Source organism: Pararge aegeria, chromosome 4, assembly GCF_905163445.1.
Source record: "Pararge aegeria chromosome 4, ilParAegt1.1, whole genome shotgun sequence".
NCBI lineage: Eukaryota > Metazoa > Arthropoda > Insecta > Lepidoptera > Nymphalidae > Pararge > Pararge aegeria.
The window spans coordinates 12,740,648-12,757,411 of NC_053183.1; the positions used below are offsets into that span (position 1 = coordinate 12,740,648).

The 16,764-nt window shown below is 33.1% G+C and overlaps 3 protein-coding genes across 11 annotated transcripts in view; 2 read left to right on the forward strand and 1 right to left on the reverse strand.

Moving 5' to 3' along the window:
- Positions 1–359: 359 nt before the first annotated feature.
- Positions 360–3,712, forward strand: LOC120623245 (TAR DNA-binding protein 43-like). 2 transcript variants are annotated; one of them, XR_005658698.1, is made up of 3 exons: positions 360–1,873; positions 2,543–2,623; positions 3,182–3,712. XR_005658698.1 is itself a non-coding variant. In XM_039889163.1 (1 exon), the coding sequence occupies exon 1, from the start codon at positions 503–505 to the stop codon at positions 1,823–1,825; it is 1,323 nt and encodes a 440-aa protein (XP_039745097.1). In that variant the 5' UTR covers positions 360–502; the 3' UTR covers positions 1,826–2,035. The 2 variants fall into 2 exon arrangements, 1 of the variants encoding a protein (XP_039745097.1); XM_039889163.1 differs by lacking the exons at positions 2,543–2,623; positions 3,182–3,712 and having other exon boundaries at positions 360–2,035.
- Positions 3,713–7,124: 3,412 nt separating this feature from the next.
- LOC120637878 (E3 ubiquitin-protein ligase RNF168-like) lies at positions 7,125–12,939 on the reverse strand. Of its 2 annotated transcripts, none has more exons than XM_039909925.1 (7): positions 12,553–12,939; positions 12,333–12,462; positions 11,221–11,436; positions 10,400–10,595; positions 10,079–10,308; positions 9,165–9,360; positions 7,125–8,094 (listed from the first exon to the last, which is right to left on the reverse strand). In XM_039909925.1, the coding sequence occupies exons 1-7, from the start codon at positions 12,902–12,904 to the stop codon at positions 7,516–7,518; spliced, it is 1,899 nt and encodes a 632-aa protein (XP_039765859.1). In that variant the 5' UTR covers positions 12,905–12,939; the 3' UTR covers positions 7,125–7,515. The 2 variants fall into 2 exon arrangements, with proteins under 2 accessions (XP_039765859.1, XP_039765860.1); XM_039909926.1 differs by having other exon boundaries at positions 10,400–10,592; positions 12,553–12,936.
- A 1,631-nt stretch (positions 12,940–14,570) lies between these two features.
- LOC120637891 (E3 ubiquitin-protein ligase UBR5) overlaps positions 14,571–16,764 on the forward strand; it is a 45,205-nt gene continuing 43,011 nt past the window's right edge. For all 7 annotated transcript variants that reach the window (XM_039909941.1, XM_039909947.1, XM_039909942.1 and 4 more), the window contains exon 1: positions 14,571–14,860. In XM_039909941.1, the coding sequence (XP_039765875.1) occupies positions 14,799–14,860 (62 nt within the window). In that variant the 5' untranslated portion in view covers positions 14,571–14,798. The remainder of the gene's footprint in view (positions 14,861–16,764) is intronic.

Sequence of the window (16,764 nt, forward strand, 5' to 3'; positions counted from 1 at the left end):
CTAAGCGCTCACCATAACATGGGAAAATGGTAAAAAAATTGTGAGCTAGCAACATTCCGTTTTAGCTGTTTTTGGACACAATGCACTGCGTACAATAATGGCTGAATGAGGATTCTGTATGTTCTTAATTCAATGCTACAAAATAAACCCCAACTCAGAACGTTGCATTTCCTTAATTTTTGAACTCTAGTGCAGACAGTGCCAACCATGTGTCAAGCTAAGCTGATCGGCCCTGAGAAACGACCAACACCTCTGGTGTAAAGGCAAAAAGAGTAGTGATTTTAATGACGTATTTATAGGAAAATCCTATCTGTTTATTTTTATGTTGTCTATGCACCACAGATTAAAGATCTTTGCAATTGCACGGTGGCCATCTTGAAAAGTTCACTTTGTTTTTGCGATTGGCGGTTCGTATTGATAAATTGCGAAAGTAAAAGCATTGCTTTGAAGAATTGGATACTACAATTTACATTTTAAAACTGGTGTTAAACTGTTTTGAACAATGAATAACCCAGTTAAGTTTGAAGACCTTTTTGAGTACATCAAAGTTAGTGAAGATGAAGATGATTGTAATGCCGTAGAGATACCTTGTGAAGTTGATGGGACTCTTTTGATATCCACTTTGGTGGCTCAATTCCCTGGAGCATGTGGATTAAAATATCGACATCGGGAAACCAAAACGATACGCGGTATCCGTCTCAGTGATGGCAAACTGCATCCGCCGAGTGAAGCAGGATGGGGTAAATATTTATATATTTGCGTATTCCCGAAGGAAAATAAGCGGAAGATGGAAGATGTGTCACCTGAAAACTCTGCAGCAAAGACCAAACGCTTAGAAAAGAAGCTCACTTGCTCAGACTTAATTTGCCTGGGACTGCCTTGGAAGTCGACTGAAGAATCCTTAAAACAATATTTTGAGCAGTTTGGTGAGGTAGTAATGGTTCAGTTGAAACGAGATAAAAACGGTGCCTTTAAAGGCTTTGGATTCATACGCTTTGCTACGTACGCTTCGCAAATGCGAGCTTTGGCCCAGAGGCATAATATTGATGGCAGATGGGTTGATGTCCGCATTCCTAACTCTAAAGAAGGAGTAGTTCCACAGATGCCTTGCAAAGTTTTCGTTGGCAGGTGTACTGAAGATATGACCGCGGATGATCTTCGTGAATACTTCTCTAGATTTGGAGAAGTAACAGATGTATTTGTTCCACGGCCATTTAGAGCTTTTGGTTTTGTAACTTTCCTAGACCCTGAAGTGGCACAGAGTCTCTGTGGTGAAGACCATGTTATCAAAGGTGCATCAGTTTCTGTATCTAGTGCTGCACCAAAAATCAAAAGCAAGTCCAATCCAAATTGGAAGGATGATTCTTACAGTTCTAACAATTGGGATGGTAATCGTTCTGGACCTTCTGGTGGATCTAATGGCAATGGAAACAGTAACAATATTGATACATTGAACATGCAAAACTTGGGAATAAACCCTAATGGTGGTCCACCAGCTAACTTCAATTTGCCTATAAGCCTTGTCGCTGCAGCTCTCAACCAAGCTGGATGGGGTGGATTCTTGGGAGGGCAGGGGGGTTCAGGTCCAAATAATTGGCAAGGTGGCCCCCCACAAGGTAGTTCAGGTAAAAATTGGAACAGTAACCAAAATTGGGGACAAAATGGACCACCTCCAGCATGGAATCAGGGTAACAATCCCAATTGGAATGGTGGGAAAAATGGTAACTGGAACCAAGGGAATTGGCCGAGTGGACAAGGTTGGGGTGGTAATGGTGGGGGTGGTTCTGCTGGGTCTGGTGGTGGATGGAACAAATCTCAAACATGAGGTGAACATAGCTGTTTATACCAGAAATGTTTGTGAGAGAAGTTTTAAGTAAGTTTTATGGTTATTAGTTTCATATTTATGTACAGATTGTCTATAACAGAAATGTAAGCTTAAGTTAATTGTATTAGATCTAAGTCTACTATCTTGAGTGTAAAATGTGATTTGGTATGATGTGTGAGATATTGATTTAATAAAGTATGTACTCTGCGAGGGATGTTTCAATTGTGTTTGGGTGGGTTTTGTTCTATTGAAGTATGATAGAATCAAGGGTGAATAGTAAGTAGTAATTTTTTAAATGGTTGAATGCATTGATCTCAATTCTTTGTGAATTGGGCATGAATGTATCTTGTATTTGGTGTGAGACATAACATTTACTGTAAAAGGTTATAAAGAAGCAGATTCCTTGGTGTCTTGTGTGTGGACAAAAAATGGCTGCAGTGTTCCTGGAATTAGATACTGCCGTCTGAGTGCACCCACCTCAAAGTGGTGAGTGAGTTGTAGAAATGGTATGCCCTGTGATGTTTATTTGTGCATATGAGGGAAATGATTTATTTTTGTAGCAGTAGAAATTCTTAATGTTGTAATAATTGAAAAGTTTTTAAATTGATATCGAAATTTTAATAAAAGTAATGCAAAAGCTTTCACAAAGTTTGTTTATGGTTTGTTTTCTATTTCACAAAAGAAATATCAACAGTTAATCAATATTATATTTTTCAGCTGCTCTCAGAGATTTCAATTGAGATGAAAATTGCTTAGTTCAGTAAAAGGTATGCAGAGTTTGCCAGTTGAAAGTTTGAGGTATGTACTTTTATTTTATTTCCATTAATTTTAGTCACTAACTGTTTAGCTGCATGGTTGACTTATTGGTACAATATTTATTTATTTTAGACAAAACTACATAACATGATATTTTTATCATATTCAAAGACCACACTTAAACTTATTGTGATAATTTGTCTAATAACTATAAAGTATCATGCCTAAAACATTTTTGTTGATATAATAACTTACTCTTGAATATGATGATGGTTGGCATAACTACCTCTAGCTAGAACCACTAGCTAGAAGAAAAATCTATGTTATGTAAATAGCAGCAATAAAATCCATTATCACAACTTGTTGGGTGCTTATATGTGATTTGATTAAGGAAGTAATATTTATAAGTTGAAACTAACGGAATGGAACTGCACTGCAGGGAAAAAACTATTTAGATACCTCAAAAAAAATTATCCCATTTCATAGATTGTTGTATGAAAATTACAAGCAACCATTGTCCAATAAGAAAGTCTGTCTTTAGCTAAACTAAATATTAAATAATGGTTTGTAAAAAAGTTTTATTGGTCTTTTTTTTTACAGATTAGGAGACATGAATGATTGATCAACGAAGATTGAGCAGAGAAGATTAGAATTATTTTGTTGGCTATTTTTTATTAAAAAAGTCTTGTTTAATTAAAATTTTATATTTACACATGAATGCATATTCACTAAATACAACGAATTATAACTAAAACTCCTTACCATTAGCTTGATAAAGTCTTTAATCGAATTATTACAAGAACTACATACTCATGGTATATCACAGCAAGCATTTACATAAATAACAATTGAAACTTTTTCGTTTTCCATTACACATCTTATTTTAAATAGGTAAAATATATGCCACATAGCAAAAACTTAAAATTTTTAGATAAGTTTCTTTTTCTTAAATATAACAACAATGGAACTGAAGTATTTTACTTATATGTATATTTTTTGATTCTCATTTACAAACAAAATCAATTATTACCCAAATTATAGTTATATTTATATGACTGACACATAACAAAACAAAATTTCCATACAATATATGAGAGATTGTTATAATGTGAAGACGTAATATTAGAATGACAAACATCTTAGTCTTAAAATACTGTTTTCATTATGATAATTTAAACCTTTGTATGTTATAATAATATAGTATATTACTATATTGTGTCAGTTCAATGACGCACTAAAATTTTGCTGAGGTAGGTTTAGGAACTGAAATTATTAACTAAAAGTAGTGAAGTTTGAAGTTGAATTTTCAAATAACTATATAATTTTTAAATTATTCCATAAATTTTAAAATTAATAAAACAATTAAAATTACAATCAATTTAATAATTACACTTTCTTAATCCGGCAAATTTTTATTTAACATTAACATTGCTGTATAATTATGTGATAATTGCATGTAAAAATGGAACTGACACCATATAATTTAACATCAAGAATTTCCAATAGCAAAGTTACTATTTCTACTTGCCTATACAGATGACATTGGTATATTATGGTAAAAGTCTATAAACTTACATGAATCCTAAATGTCTTACCAAAATATAACACAGGGATTAAATTGACAAGATACATTTTTCTTAGACGCTACTTAAGTTTAATCATTAATTAAGGAGGCGTTCCGTTCTTTTTATGGTTCATCATAGTATAAAATAAGAATTTCCAAAGTAATGTGTTATGTGCGCACGTAAGAAGTTATACTTCTTTGACGTTAATCGCAGTATATTTTACGCCTGTAAATTACATCTGAGTTGGGTAATGGCTAACATCAAATACTACGAGCTGGGTGCACTTTAAGTAATCTTTCGTCTGTATTTTACTCGTGCGTAAAATATTAAATAAATATACTACGACAATACACACCGCCATCTAGTCCCAAAGTAAGCGTAGCCTGTGTTATGGGTACTAACATAACTGATGAATATTTTTATGAATAATATACATAAATACTTATAATATACATATAAACACCCAGACACTGAAAAACATTCATGTTGATCACACAAACATTTTCCAGTTGTGGGAATCGAACCCACGGCCTAGGACTCAGAAAGCAGGATCGCTGCCCTCTGTGCCAATCGGCCGTCAATTAATATAATATTTTTTATTTTATAGATAATGATTATCTTGGAGATACAAATTTGCTTTGCGAAGAAAAACTAATTCAATATGCGCACTTAGTTCGTACGACCACGACCATACGTGCGATATTAAATCTTTCCTAAAGTGCGATCGGATTAAAGTAACAGATTTTCGATAGGTAGGCGTTACATTAAAGTACGGCATAGAGGTGTTATATTTTACCGGAAAGAACACGAAACTTTAGGGACGCCAAAACATGATTAATCAGGTCTAAGAATCATTCATTAGAAAAACAATCGACACATCTGATTTTCTAACGCGTTAATGGGTATAATTTAAAAAATATTTCAAATGACGCATGATCTTATACCGGGAAATGTACCGTTTACGCCGTTCACATGAGATGATTATTTAAAAAAAATTTGAAGAGTAGATTGTAACTATTATGGCCGCCTCCTTTGAATAAAGCATTTATTTTAATTGCTTTTAACACAGCGCCGATTAGTTCTGTTTTAAGAAAATGTCAATAAATGCTCTATTTCTGTAAAATAATGACTTTTATGAGTACAATTTGGATCGGAAGACGTATCGGTATATACATTTAGTGTAAAAAAATAACAGTGCCTGCCTGCGCCTTAAATTCGGTTGTAATAGTAATGGTAGAAACATTATCCATTCCCTCATCCGGCGCGACCTTTCAGAATACACGCTTTGTCGCTTTTAGGGCGAAGTGGAATTGAATTCGAATCAAAATTATACACATATTTTATAAAGGAACTACCTAAGCATTTTAGAGAAAATTCTAACTTTATAGCCATGCATTGTGTTGGTTAATGTTCTCAAAAGAAATCTATTAATGAATCAGGTGTTTGAGCCTGAAGTCGTATTTTGTCGAAAAAAGCTACTTATTTAAGATAGTTTGCTTTGTATACGGGAAAGAACCTACAAGTAGTCATCTGATCCCTTTTACAAATAAATAAAGTTACCCAATTATTATTTTTTGAGATGTTTTTTTTATTAATTTTTATAAATTTTCTGTAACAACTCAACCAATATGCCAAATTTTAGGTCTATATCATATCGATGTTGATAATGGTTACCTTTTCATATTACTGTGACGGACCAAGTCTCACCAGTCTAAATCGTTATACCGTTTTACCACTGAACCCTAAAACACATTCAAAACACTGACTGTCTATCTGTGCACTAACTCTTTCGAGGGCTAAAAGTAGTAACAATGAATAAATAGTATAATAATTCGGAACCATATAAACACTTAAGACAATATGGAGGTTTATTTTAGTAGCATTAGTTGATAGAGAAATTAGGGTTTAACTGATAATATTTATACATGAAAATAAAATGTTTCACATATAAGATTTGATTGGCACGTCTTGTACAAAGTGTTCTTTGTAAAAGACGCGCCAATGTTCAATATTAACGTTTGCTCAAATGTTGCTGCCCAATTCAATAAGTTAGCGGTGCCAATTCTGTTACACAAATATCTCAACTAAACTGTCAGGTCTAGAAAGAGTTCTATACTCACAAAGAACATAATGAAAGGGATGGCACAGCACTTGCTTTTAGTTTTTCAATTTAGTTTAGTTTAGCGATTGTATAATGTATTTGCAAATGTTTGTGTACACAAATCTCTAAACAAAACTTAATATACAGTTCTAAAATAAGTTTTATTTTAAACTGTTTGCCCTGGAAAAGGATACCACAACTACTTGTCAGTTTAGTTTAGTTAAGAGATTATTTTACAACAGAATTTGCAACATTACATATTTGAATAAACAAATATGTAATGTTGCCCACTATTACCATGTAATTTTATAATTAGAATGTCTAACAATAAATTAGTTAAAATAATCATTACTGTAGAGATTTATTGATATTTAATTAACATTTAAATTGAAATTAAAACAGGTGGGATAAATGCTCAACCTAAAAGGCCATTAATCATAAAAAGTTAGGGTAGTCTCTCAGGGTTAGGGTTAATCAAGTGGACCTGCACAGTGAAGAATTTATACAATTACATGCGCATAAGCGCGATAATAGTAGTGAGATAATTTATTAATAAATTATTCAATAATTATTGTTTACTAAGAATTTACTTATTTTAGATTCAAAATATTTTTAGTTAGTTTCATTGCTCATCTTTAGCAATTGATGATTGCATATGCCTTTCTCCAGTAAGAGCTTAAAGCAAATAATAGTAAAAGTACCAAATTTATGTATATAACATGAAAAATGACACTTTTACAAACTGGTAAATTGGTATTCATTTTATATATTTAGTACGTATAGAAATTGCAACACGACAGTTGCTCATGTTGCTTTATTTGATTTTCCAGACTCCCCCACATAGACCAACCCTGGATAAGCCCTTTGAGAAGAGAGATTAGTACATTTGAATTCGACCTTTTACCTTTGAATTTACAATCAGTCAACATGAATTTAACACACGTTATAACCACATTGTTCTATTTATATAACTAACCACATTGTTCTATTTATATAACAGCCTTCGATTATATATTATTAGCGACGACGAATGACAGGCGATCGACATTCGACACGTGTGTGCACGAAAGCACGATTTAGAGATCAATAAAATTATACTAATTTTGTGAAAAACCCAACGTAGTATGGCCAACAGAACTACTACCTATATATCTTTGTAATTGGGTGTAAAAGAATTGAAAAATGTTTTAATGTGTCGAAAGCCGGTTGTTAATCGATGCAGAAATGTAAATAGGGTGAAAATGGTCAAGTTATTTCAAGTAGCTGCACTAAACTTTAAGTTTCTTAGTAGGTCTGAGTGCATAATTCAGAGTGACCTGCCGTTTGGCAGGGGCTCGTCGAAGCCTCCGCCCGTTCCACTCTGCGTCCATCTTCTGTGCCATCTCAAAGTCACTCTTCTCCTGTTCAATTAATTTTTCAATTCGAAGCTGCTCCCGCAAAATGTTTTTGACATCACAGTTCTCCAATGGACTAGATAAATTTTTAACCGCTAAACTAACCTTATTATTAGTGATCTGAATCAACGACGTCGGACTACAAGAGGGTGATTTGGCATGCATTCTTTTCGAGTCGCTCCTCAAATATGGCTTTCTATCTGAGTAAGATTTTCTTTCCTTTAATTTTTTCTTCGGCGTAACCTCATTTTCGTCCTTCGAAATGCTTCCCATAGACCTGGTGCGCCTCAGTGAAACTGTATTATTTAATTTAGTGATTCCATCAAGAAGTTCTGTATGCTTGTTTCTGTTTACAGCAGGACGTTTTGAATTGAATATATTTGAAACGCACATATTATTTGGCGAACTTTTCTTTACTCTCAATCTTGTGTTTGCTGCATTTTTTTTAGGACTCTGTGGATTGATTTAAACCGTATTTAGTAATATGCCTACATAAACAAAGCTATTAAGATTTAGAATAATTATTAAATTTCAATAGACAACTATTTAGTTTTTGAATTAGTTATGATTAAGGATATTCACGCATATGTTTGTGACTGTGTTATTTATTCTTTAAATATTATCTAGGACTTTTATATTTTATCTAGGGCCAAAGTTATCTGTACACAGCTGGAAAAATGGCGAGAACTTTCTAGGCGAGGGCGCGTTTTTGGGGATAGTTTTGTATATCAAAGAGGTAGTCTGAAGAAACGTGGAGTTAAAGAAAAGGGAGAGCAGGCTTCCATGGGGTCTTTAAATGTTGAGGTTGAGTCTACGGTATTCGCAGAGGCTGCGGAAGGCGAAGGCATCAATAGTAACGAGGGAAATCGGGATTGAATGTGTGAAATTGTTGTTTGTGAATGTTTGGAATAGAAAATTTATGGGATTTCGAGGGCGCACCTTTGTACTTCTAAGGAGGCCTTTTTTCCATTCAGAGATTTATAAACCACCAAAGATTATCCCGCGCTCTACTCAAGAGCTTTTAAAGAACACGGAAGCTTAAAAAATTATATTAGAATATATTACATCAACATCTGAAAACATTTGAATTAGGAAAATTACTCTACTGAAGAAATGGCTTTAAGCCTTACTATGAAGTTGGGTATGAATATTTAAGACATGGCTTTATGCCCTAAAATCAAATAAGATACGAATTTTAAATTCTGAAGACATAGCTGTACAATCATATACCTTTTCCCTACAGGAAAAAATATAAAAAAAGATTATTTTACGGTTCCCTCTGCATATGTTGTGTCCTATATTTAATTAATCTATTATTTATAAATAATCAAACAGATATTTTATTTATTTTTTTACACCTAGTTAATTCTTCATCACATCTGACAGTATTTGAGGGTATAGTTTATGACCTGTCTTACACAGCATCATGCTGTCAAGAGCCCTTAGAACCATTTTTTTCTCCTTCTGTTATATGACAGCAAATTTTTTTTATGCAGTTTAAAAACTAGTTTTGTATTACTAACCTTTTTAGATCTCAATATACTAAGTGCAATAACAAACGCAGAGGGTAGTTTATGTGCTAAGGACAAGTTCCGTAGCTGGCTCAAGCCCTCTATGTATTGATCGCGAGTAGGCGTTACTTCCTTCTTCGGGCTTATCTTTTCTTTATCAACTCTCACTCCTGGCACTCTCAATGGAAGACTCTTACTGGTAATGAAACTGAAATACAAATTTATATGAAAATATTTAAAAAACGAGTGTTACACAATATGGATACATGCAGCATACAGAGTATCATATATCATATCATAGAAGGAACCCTCTAAAACGAAAAAAGTCTATTTATTAAACATACTGACTGCACCCGCAGTTTTACCCGCGTCGTGAATGAAGGACTATATTTCGTGTAAAAATACGAATGTTTCGTTAAACCACCCTTCGGAATTCGACGTTTTCCCATGACCAAAAGTAACCTGTGTTACTCTTCGTGCTTTCAACTAACTCTTGTGCCAACAAAGGTTGATGTTTGCTTAGTTAAGGAATAAGGACAAACAAACACATATTTTTACGTTTACAATAATAAAATAGGAATAAATAGTTCTCATATCTATAAAACTGTGCAACTGTGCAAATGACTTGTTCAAGGCAAGTTTTATTTTGAGGGAAAAAATATTCTTCAAAATGGCTTATCATTTTTTTTATATTTATGTATTAAGAGACACAAACAGGTTACTTTTTATCCAGGAACAGAAACTAGGTTACATTGTTGCCGGCTAGAATATTTAATATAACCAATTTTGCTGAAGTTTTGGATTGTTTTTGGATTAGCTTTAGTAACTTTCTCATTTCTTCAGTATGCACCTGAACAAATGATACTTTTTTTCCCAGGAAAACAAACAATTCCAGCGTTTTAAATATAACCGAAATAATTGTATACCTGGTTGGTGTGGTCCCTTCAATGGGCTTAAAATAGCACAATTCCTGCCGCATTGAGTCTACACTTCCAGTTTCCAAATTCCTGTTGTCTGGTAAACTTGTTTTGTGATGCAGTATTCCTGTATGTGGCAGTGGTAAGGAGACAAGTACTGATTGTATACCGTTCTTTGTTTTAACTATGGTTTTTTCTTCACTACTGACAGTTTTATCAACCATTTGGTGTTCTTCCTCCTGAAAATTAATCACAATTTAATAAGTATTGCTATAAATAATTTATACTGCTTATATTCTTCTTTTAAACTTATATTTAAAAAAAAATTACCTTCTCCTTCAGTTTCTCACCATTTTCTTTATTCCAAATACTAGTTCCAGTTTTTAATTTTTTATCTAAAAAATTCTTCAAAAACTTGCCATAGTTAGGTAATATTTCTGGAGACACCCTGTTAATGGTTCTATTAGAAGGGGCAGTTGGAGGTGAGGCATCTGCACTAGAATTGTCATCAGATAACTGTGAGCTGCTGAAATTGATATTGCTAATTAATATAAAACTTTTCTTTTAATTTTTCTACAAGGTAGACCTTAACTGTAACCTTACTTGGTGGTGAGTCTAACATGGTAGTGGGCTAACAAGGAAGGACTAAAGCAGTTTTATAAAACCCATACCTCTAGTTGGTTTCCACACAGCATCACACCGGAACGCGAAATCGCTTAGCGGCACGTCTTTGCCAGTAGGATGGTACTAGCCAGACCAGAACAAATACAGAAATTATCAAATTGCGCCTGAGATGGAGCCAGAAACGGCCCTTTAATAAAATAAAGTATATCTTAAAGTTGGCCAGCATTATTGCAAATTTTTTTTTTTTTAAATGCTGTATAGACTTGCCAATATGGCAAAATTTTATCAGTATGGTTTACTATCAAAGTAAAAACAATTCACATAAGTGGAACAACATACACAATATGTAGAAATTAAACAAATTTTTTATGTTACTTATATATGAAAACTGAAGTATTTTACTTTGAACTAAAACCATTTCTCTAAGTAGTGATTATTTTTGTAGCTGGTGTCCCAGTACCCTATTTCCAAATGACCATATAAGTAGAATGTGCTAAAAAAATATAAGATGAATTAAAATAGCTTACTTATTTACAATTGAAGCTTGTGTTATACTTTTAGCCAAAAAACTATCTATTGTTGTGGGTTTTAACCTGGCTTTAGAAAAGGAACTTTTAACTTTGTTTCTCTTTGAGGCTTCTTCTATTTTTGCATCTTCTTGTAGCTGTTGAGCCAAAATTTCGTCCTGTTTAAGGCTATCCAAATATTTTTTGTGTGTCTCCTGCTCTTCTTTATGGAGTCTCCTTTAATATAATATATAAATATTAAAAATTTGTAGAAATATATAAGTATACTTATATAATTTTTCCCTTTAACCACTCTGATTTTTGTTTGCATGCAATCTGTTCTTCAAGTCTGATGTAATGTGGCACAGTGGGTTGGTATATATTAGGTAGAATAGTGGGTAAAGGTTTGCATAGAATAAAAATTCATAACAGAAGTACACATTGCCACTTAAGACCCTCCAAAAATTGGTTTTCAAAGAAAAACTGTATGTTATATTTTTATCTTTCCATTAAAAATTATGATGATGACACTGACTGTAGTAAATAACTTCTATAGCTGCAATGGTAACTGTATAGAAATCAACTTTAAGCTTTTGATAATTTTTATACTGTTTGTGAAAGAACAGCATACATATCCATATTCCTAATCCATAATGCAGTCATTAATAAATTTGGAATTTTGATAATGTTAAATAAACATGGTATTCTTTTAGAAAAATGTTTGCAGAGCTTTGTCTAGCATTACATGCCCTGTATTGGGCTGGTAACAGGTTGATATAATGATGATGATGAAAAAGCTTTATTTCTGTTTACAAAACCACATGCAAGTAGTCAGTGCAGATGTAGCTTGCCAATGGGTACTTTCTTTGCCATTTAGAGTTAGTGTTACTTCAATGAAAGACCCATCAATGGAAAACATATCAGTTGTACATGTAGACAGGAGTGGTTTGGCACTTCTAACTATACCAGCATACATATAGGACCATTATCATAGCTTTATACTTACTCTATGGTGGCCATTGAAATTTATATTTGACCTAAGGACACTCAGCGTACACTCACAAATCTCAATTTGATGAAGTTGCAAATTATGGTATTCAAATAAGTACTATGAAGTAAAGTTGTATACTAACTTTATGAGAATCTCTGTCTCCTGATATTGTTTTTGCTCAAGCCGTAATCGTTCTGCTCTGAGTCTTTTTAACTCTGCTTCATATTCTGATCTTATCTCTCCTGGTGCACTTAACCTGAGTAATGGGGTATCTGTAAAAAAAGTCGTGTTTTTATGATTTTGTATGGAAACGCAATGAAAATAACTTAGCTAAAAATCTAAAATCAATAATTTGAATATACCTGAAACTAGATCTAGATCTTCTCCTTTGAATTTCTTATCGATTTCTTTAGGAAACTTATTTTTAATAAAATTCCAAAGCTGATTATTAACTAAATTTTGTTGTTTTGTTGCTTTTCGTAGCCAAGAGCCTATTCGCAATCGGCATAAAGGACAACACAAAGCATTATTTGCAATACTTTCATTAAAGCAACATTGACAAAAATCATGATGGCATGGCAGAGTTACAGGTTCTATTAAAATCGACTGACATATTGAACAAATAACATCACTGAGTTCCAATTTTTCTAATTTTAGTAACTTATTTTCTATTTTAGACAGCCGCTTCTTTGACTTGGCCGCCATTTTTGACATTGTTTTTCTGTTACATCAACAGATGTTTATGTTAAAGCTCAGATGTTCTAAGTGGAAAACTACACTATCAGCAAATTTCTTCGACTGCAATTATTAAAAAAATATACATACTCTATGATTACCAAGAATCAATTATACTACTACTCTATGATTATCAAGTATACACTACGAAATAGTGTTAATAATTAATTAGTTAATTATGGCTGTTTGCCTATTTTTTGTTGGTTTGCCAACCTTCGGCATCGGTATTCGGTGGTGGTTTTGTACACAGATCAATCGCGTTTGCGATTTATCAAAACGCTTGTCGCACAAATTAGTTGTTGGCGAACACTTTACGTAGTATGTTTTAGTTCATGCCTTGTGGCAGATATTACTTGCGGGTTGATCTACAAGCACAGCCTAAGAGTATTTTTATTAAAATAAAATAAAATTTGTTAATAAAAACCTATATTTGCTACAATCTCAACTCAAGTCTGTTTCTAGTAAAACGTAAAAATCACTGAGTATAGATACATTGTTTACGTTCTTTTTATATTATTGCAAGGAAAGTACTTAGATACCTACTTTTTCGTGTCGTCACTTTTTTAGTGGGAACTTTGGATGGTTTGCAACTCTCTATGTTCTAAAAGCCGAACGTCAACTGCTCATAACCTTTTCGAAAATGTTGCTTTTCCCTAATCCGGGTGTTAGTGGTTGAGGAGTTCTCCCGGCACTTCATCATCAGCTCCTTTATTATTAAACGCTTACCAAACCTATAACAATATTGAATTGCAACCCGTGTAATTCTAATATAATACGCAGTTCCGGTGGTCATCAGTGGTCTTCATCATCAGTTTAACTTGACCAAACGGTATAACGTTACAAACTGAGGTAACAACAATTTTTGATTTGTGTACAAAAACCTCCACCGACGCCCAACACTGGATAACAAACAAAAATAGGCAAAACAGCCTTCCACACTTTAGTGCTTTGTTTTTTTGTGTTCGCTGTTGTCCGTAGTTTGGCAAGCGTATGGAGACACCTTTATTATGTATTCTATAAACCACTTCTGTCTACTGCGATCACCAACCCGTCGCGATTGTCCAGTGTGGTGATTATGGTCAATCCCTCCCAACGGGGGCGGGGCCTGCCTTTAGTCCAGCAGTTTGGACTGTTCGAGGCTATTTTTAAATAATTTATTTAAAATGGTATGGTTGGAATTTAAATTGGGTAATCAAAATGATTATAATATATAGTAATATAGCAAGTTATTACTATCACTAAAATATGTACCAACTGATCTACATTACCACGGTATGGTCTTCCGTGGCTTTTAACTGTTTTTTTTCATTTGGTTTCAGTTGAAAAAAAATATTTATTTGCAAGTACATATACGGCATGGACTATCAAGATGTTCCAAAAGGGGCCAACTTACCCAGTATCTACGATTTTCTTTTAGTAAGACAGCAAACGAAATCAAACAATGGTGCTGCAATTTGCGATTTCTAGCAGTTGCTGAAGAGCTTTAGTGCGTATAGACTTGTAGAAATCAATGAATATACAAATACTGCTGTAAACTTTATGCTAAAATGATTGATAGTGCCTCTCTTGCTTTATAATATCAATAGTCTGTGCGTTTAGTTGCTTTATGAAACGCTTTTCTATTTTCAATGCTACCAACATTTCAGAGAGGAAGCCATGTTGATATTTTCTTTCTTTTTTCGTCATGTACCGACTCACATGTATTTGAGAACGAAAAACGCTATTGAAACGAATTGAGACTTGAGAGGAACCACAAGAAATATGGTGGTTAGAAAAGGATTTTAGTTCGGAGTGTTCTTTTGTTCTTACAGCATTTTTGTGGACGCTTATGTGGATGTGATCTTTAAAATTATATTGACATAATCTCGAGGAAATGTCTTCAATGCATTTTGTGGTTCATCCATTACCTGGAACAGAGGATCAATTGATAGATAGGTAAGCCTATTATTTAACTTTCTGGCTGACGTTTTCCATTACGTTGATCTTATGAAATCCGTCATCGGATGCTCAATGCAGAGAAAGATCCTAAATGTTCATGAGAAAGAATGAGGAGATGATGGTAATTCCGAAGATTATTTTAGTGGACTACCTGTTTCAGCTGTCAAAATTATAGTTTTCTTCAAAATATGGCTGTTTCATGGTTTTTTTTTGTCACATTATCACAGTATTTGAATGAATAGGGGCATTATCTATTATATTCCATTAGTTGACACGATGTTGCGAACCGCGATTAATTTGCGAACCCCATTTTCCACAATACCTGCATTGTTTTCACATTTGTGAAAATATATGTAAGTTTTAATCATAAAACAATGGAAAATACCCCTTACCTATTTGGTTAGTAAATAATAATCATATCTTATACCATTTGATAAAAAAAAAGTATTTTAATCATATTTATGTAATAAGAGCCCCCATAATTTTCCTAGTGTAAAAAGAAGTCTGACACTTTGGATCTAACTATATCCATGAAGAAATATCATGTTGACTCATTGTTTGGTTGCAGCTGAAAAGACAAACAAATAACTTAATCTGTAATATTTATATCATTACACCATATCAGTGGTGTTCCTAGGGTCTTGAATTTGAGCAAGCCCAGTTACCTAAGGGACTAATTTGACATGACATGACCTTTAAAAGATACTGTTCTTGTTGTGCTAAATGACAAACAATATCAACTAATCTTTGCAGAACACTACAATTAAGGTCAACATGCAAATTATGTTTTGAAATTTTGATTGATAATTGGATAGTTGGATTACAAAGTTTCTATGTGTTGTTTGCCAAAAAAAAAAAACAACCAATAACGGAAAGAGCTGTTTTTTTTTTATTAAAAAAATTTAATTAGTTTACCTTTTGTTTGCCAATTAATGTTTGAACACTTAAGTTTACTACAAAAACAATTTGCACACAATTTGATCTCATATTTAACAAAAGTTCTTTGTTAACTTTTTTTAATAAAAAAAAAAGAAAAAAACAATAAAGAACCTAGTAGTAAAATGTAGAAAGCGCTAGTAATTATACTAACAAATCATAAAAAGGGTGAAGTTGACTTGCTGGTCATCTTTACAAACTTCAACTTGTAATCTTGCATTTTATGTCCAAACCAAATTATTAAATAATCTATATTGTCTCTGCTAAACACATTAATATTCCTATGAGTGATACAAATAAAATAAAAGCCCCATATAAGCCAATGATCGCGAGTGAGACAAAGCAAGAGCTCTGAACGTGTACCAAGTCACTATCTGTAATATTTCAGCGCTCACCCATAGAGCAAAATAAATATGTTATTGATAAGTCATTAACATATTTATTTTGCTCTATGTGTTGTGTGTGTTTATCAGCCAGTTACTACAACAGAGTCTACCTGCCAGAGTAACGTAGTGCTTGTATACTCATTGTGGCATACATTATTGAGCAAAACTTAAAATATTGTGTTCTCATTGCTATTATTGTATTAATTATTTTAAATATTAATCATTTTGGTATAGTCAGAAATTTAAAAGAGATATTTATTGTAAAGCAAGCCTGGCTTTTTGGCTTCTATGGTAGTACTGCCACTGGTAAATAGGTTTTGGAGTGAAAAAGGTAACTTTTTAGTCTGGTTATTTTATTTTTAATACTAATTTTAGGTTAACATGTTACAAATATTACATACCTTCCTGCATTCTTTGAGGCGGTAACAGAGTATTAACATGTTTATTTCATAGATTTAGATTTAGAACTAAAAGTGAGGATTACTGTTTTCAAATACAAGTTGCAACACTATTTGAAATTGGTAATCCTCACTTTTAGTTGAAGCTTTACTCTTTTCAGCCTCATGCAACTAATGATAA